We start from the raw sequence: 5,221 nt of genomic DNA on the forward strand, positions 1-5,221 counted from the left end.
TTAATTTTAGTCTCAATAATTCCTAATTTCTGCTTTTCTAACTCAATCATTAGGCATAATTTCCTTAAAAAAAATAGGTTTATTGACCATAAATTCCAAAAATAACTGTCAAACTAAAGTTAAATCAATGTTGCGTAGTGTTGAAAATGTCAAAGAAAGTGACAAACATTGAAAAAAGTGTTGAAAAAAGGGACAAAACATAATGAGTTAAAAAATATTGATTAAAACGCGTCAACAAAAGTGTCGACTTTCAATTTTGACGGGAAGACAACACGAGGGTTAAGTAAACGTACGAACATATCAGCATCAAAACGTACAAAACATACTTAAAGTCCAATATTATGCTAATTTCTAGGTTCAGTCCAAGAAAACCACTTTACTTTCCTCATGCTGTGTGTGTGAATAAACCCGTAATCACCCTCTGAAACGCTGTGAATCAGCTGTGGTGTTGGAAGTTTTGGGATTTCGGTCATTTGTGCTTCAGGCAGTGAAAGGGTCAAAGGTTAAAGATGGACTCGTGTTGTTGCAGATGCTCTTCTTGACCTTTGACACCGACCGCTCAGGGAAGATGTCGTCCTACGAGCTCCGCAGTGCTCTCAGCGCCGCAGGTGAGAGTCGACATTTTATTTCGTCCGACCGTTGTCTTCTTTTAATTCTTATTAGTTCTCCTTTTCCATGTTTGAATGCAAAGAATGTGTTTTGTCCATACATGACCATGTAATGCAGTGACATCCCTTTAACATGTTGTACAAAGATTGCCATGAACGACTTGGTATAATATATATCGCACAAAAATGTATGCACACTAATAATAATAATAATAATACATTTTATTTAAAGACGCCTTTCATGACACTCAAGGACGCCGCACAGGGAATTCATAAATTAAGAACAGCAAAACAAATACTATACAACAGCAAAACAAATACTATACAACAGCAAACAAATACTATACAGCAAAACAAAACCAAAACTATACAACAGCAAAACAAATACTATACAACAGAAAAGGCGGAGCAACAGACATTTAGGTGGAATACGCAGTTATAAACAGATGTGTTTTTAGTTGTGATTTGAAATGGGGGAATGATCATGTTCTGATTTGGGGGGGTAGTGAGTTCCAGAGAAGGGGAGCAGCAGCGGCTAAATGCTCTGCCCCCATGGTGGTGAGCGGGCGGGGGGGACAGACAGTTTATGGAGGAGAGGATCTGAGGGAGCGGAAGGGAGTGGGACGCTGGAGGAGATCAGACAAATATGGGGGGGCGAGGTTGTGGATGGCCTTGAATACTAATTGGTATGATAGCGTGTGAAGTTTAACCACCGCCGGCTGACCACCTGTTACATGACGACCAGTCACATGGCCAAAAAGCCCAAAAAGTGACTGTCAGCCGGCTACAGAGCACTGTGAGCTGTCGGTCCTTTCACATGCCGTGGCAGTTGAGTTTAGTAACTTTTTGATATTAATGAAAGTCCGCTGCAATCAAGCCATTGCAAAATGAGTTGCTACAAAGCTAATTAAGAGGATCAGCTCCACACAACTCTGTCTGTATTTCTCACTATGACTGTTTTCAGAAGATTGTGTCATCAAAGGGAAGATAATGACCTCTTCTGAAGAGTCCATTATTTTTTGGGAATCCGTGTCCTCCGTGGCTACTAGCAACTGCGTGGATGAGCTGGGCGCGTGATCACGGAAGGCTTTTATCACGTCGACGCGCTGAAAGTTTTAAAAATAATGTTTCCAAAATCGTTTCAGGGGTTCATCAACTCGTAACCCCCCCCGACCAGTAACCTTTTTTTGGCTAAATTTAAAAGTAAAGACTGTCACATGACCGGCCAGCGGCTGCCTATTTTGTAGGATTTCACGCATTTTGTGACATCAAATATTTATATATATACAGTATATATATATATATATATATATATATATATAAATGCAGTATGTACGTGTGTACATATATACACACACGTATAAGTGTATACATATAGATATATGTATATATATGTATATGCCTACTGCAAAACCCATAATAAGAACAAGAAAAATTACAATTTATTATTGCATATAATTGATTATTTATTGCAATTACAATTATTATTATTTTGAATGTTGTGTGCCAGTAAAGATTTTAATATATATGCCTGTCAAAATATGTTTTTCACAGGATTTACGTGTGATCGCAGAGATTTAAACGTTTTTTTGGATTTTTTTAAATTGAATATCAGTAAAATTGGTAGTAGATGTATTTGTTCTACGGTTATTAGAGGCTGTATTTTTGGTGTAGTAAAAGTATTGTCTCAACTGACAGTGGTAGTAGCAGCAGCAGTTGCACTACAGCTAATAAAGATGGAGTCTGTAGTTTTTGGGAACTGTGTGTTGCGTTTGAGGGTAAATGTAAATGTGCCTTGTTCCCATGAAGGCATGCAGCTGAACAACAAGCTCCTGCAGCTCATCGGATTGAGGTTTGCTGACCAGGACTACAACTTGAACTTCGACGACTACCTCACCTGCATCGTCCGTCTGGAGAACATGTTCAGTATGTCACGATAAAACCTTCACCGGGTTCAATCAAACGACATCAATAACGCCAAATAATAGCAGTAAAGATTCATTTGTCTTTAACCCTCATGTTGAGTTGAAATTGATCCGTTGTCCTATATCAATGTTCTTTTTAATTCCCCAAAATAACATGATTGATTCCAACGCTCTTTGCCAAGTACAAATCTCTACTTTCATTAGTTTTGGGTCTTATTCAATTTTATAGCATTGTAAAACAAATGGAAGTGTTGTTGAAATAGTATTGAGTAAAAGTTGACATATTCCAGTCTGTGATTATCATCAACATCCATTCCTTTAATTTTAGTCTCAATAATTCCTAATTTCTGCTTTTCTAACTCAAACATTAGGTATAATTTCCTATAAATTAGGTTTTATTGACCATAAATTCCAAAAGTAACTGTAAAACTAAAGTTAATAAGTTAGTGTTACGTAGTGTTAAACGTCAAAAAAAAGTGTTGAAAACAACAAAAAAGTGACAAACATTCAAAAAAGCGTCAAAAGTGTTGAAAAAAGGGACAAAAACGTAAGAAAAAGTTAAAAACATTGATAAAAATCCTAATGTGAGTCGAGTGGAGATTTGAGTCGCGCATGCGTCACTTTGCGACATTTAGCCTACAAGATGCTAACCAGAGACTTCTGTCAACACAGTAAAAATGGACCTACTTAACCAAGTTGGTTCACTGCTAGCAACAAGTTAGCATCAAACACAACAAAGGCTGTCAGTTGAATGGTGTTTTGAGCTAACGTTAGCACTCAATCATAGATAGCTAAAACGTTTCTGAAATGACTGCTAGCTTAGCTACAAGCTACTAGCTTAGCTACAAGCTAGCAGTCAAACACAACAAAGGCTGTCAGTTGAATGGCGTTTTGAGCTAACGTTAGCACTTGCTAGCTTAGCTACAAGCTACTAGCTTAGCTACAAGCTAGCAGTCAAACACAACAAAGGCTGTCAGTTGAATGGCGTTTTGAGCTAACGTTAGCACTCAATCCTAGATAGCTAAAACCTTTCTGAAATGACTGCTAGCTTAGCTACAAGCTACTAGCTTAGCTACAAGCTAGCAGTCAAACACAACAAAGGCTGTCAGTTGACTGGCGTTTTGAGCTAACGTTAGCACTCAATCATAGATAGCTAAAACGTTTCTGAAATGACTGCTAGCTTAGCTACAAGCTACTAGCTTAGCTACAATCTAGCATCAAACACAACAAAGGCTGTCAGTTGAATGGCGTTTTGAGCTAACGTTAGCAACCAAACAACCATAGCTAGAAAGCTAAAACGTTTCTGAAACGATTCCCATTTTCTGTTATTGTTTGTAATAAGAAAGGTTTATTATTTTATGGATTTCGTTAGCTGACGTTGTTCAGAGATCACCGGCTGATGAAATTGTTTTGCAAGGCATTGTATCCATGACACATTCTCATTTTAGGGCTGAGCCCCGCCTAAAGGTCTAATCCTAGAATCACCCTTGATTACGTATACAACCACTAATGATTGAAGTGAAGCTTTATTTGTGTTAAAACAACTTTAAGCTGACGGAAACTCTATCCTCCTCAACAGGAACTTTCCAGGTTCTGGACAAAGCTAAGAGGGGACGGGTGAAGATGAACATCATGCAGGTAAAAACCACATTATGATACCACACCAGGATCTTTGATCTCTACAAAGACTTCTGAGCTGATTGTTTGACAAGATGTGTTGGGGTTTATCCTGGGGCTGTCTCTGTGGTCGCAGGTTTTTAATGAAACTGAATTTACCTTGTTGTTCTGGGATTTAATTGGTGTTTATTTTCTCTTCCCGTCACAGTTCCTGATGTTGTCGATGAACGTCTGAGGAGACGCTGAGGGCCAACAGAAGCCACCCGAAGAACAAACAAAAACGTGTGGGCAGTTTTCTGAATATTCAGGCCCCAGTGATGCAGACGGGCATTTTTATTTTTCTTGTTTCAAATTGTCATCGTAGTTTTCTTTTTTTTTGTTGGACTAAATAATGTGACATAGTGTCTGCGCTTAAGTGTCAGAGAGGTTGGGATCAAATGGTTAAATTTACTGACTCATGCTTTTGGAGAAAACACTGTTTTATTTTCGCTCGGCTCTCTGCAGGAAATGGAAATACATTTTGAATAAAACGTCTGATGTGGGGAAAGATATGAGTTCTCATTTGTGATTAATGAATCACTTTGGTGATTGTAAATACACTACTTACAGTATTTAGCTCTTTTCCAGTCTTAACAACTACTCAAAGCGCCTTTACATAGCACAGGAAACATTCACCGCTCACACACTTCACACACTGTGGCCGAGCCTGCAATGCATTCTGGGAAAAATAATATTACACCGCTATCTGCGAATGTGGCAGGTCACAGATAATTTCCGGTGCTGGTTCTCAAGATGACTATTTTCAGAAGATTGTGGCGTGCATGCAGAAATTCAAGTGACGATGATTACCTCTTCTGAAGAGTCCATCACGTGTCCTCCTTGGCTACTAGCAACTGTTTAAATCAGGGGTGGGGGAAAACTTGTGTCTTGCGGATGCTCTGACAGTTTGGTTGTCGTTACTTAAAATTCCTCACGGGGGCGACAGAAACTATGTACTATAGCTTTAAGATCTGCCTCAATACAGATAAAAAATATTAAAGAAATAAAAGGTGCATGACAAGCAGTAAAACA

At 38.5% G+C, this 5,221-nt stretch overlaps 1 protein-coding gene across 1 annotated transcript in view; it reads left to right on the forward strand.

Annotated features, from left to right (window-relative positions):
- The window catches only part of capn9 (calpain 9), a 55,500-nt gene extending 51,079 nt beyond the window's left edge, over window positions 1–4,421 (forward strand). Inside the window, 4 exon segments of the mRNA XM_032516528.1 lie at window positions 530–608; window positions 2,418–2,534; window positions 4,113–4,171; window positions 4,359–4,421. Of these exon segments, the coding sequence (XP_032372419.1) occupies window positions 530–608; window positions 2,418–2,534; window positions 4,113–4,171; window positions 4,359–4,385 (282 nt within the window). The 3' untranslated portion in view covers window positions 4,386–4,421.
- The last annotated feature ends 800 nt before the right edge of the window (window positions 4,422–5,221 follow it).

Source organism: Etheostoma spectabile, chromosome 5 (assembly GCF_008692095.1).
Source record: "Etheostoma spectabile isolate EspeVRDwgs_2016 chromosome 5, UIUC_Espe_1.0, whole genome shotgun sequence".
In the NCBI taxonomy this organism is placed as follows: domain Eukaryota; kingdom Metazoa; phylum Chordata; class Actinopteri; order Perciformes; family Percidae; genus Etheostoma; species Etheostoma spectabile.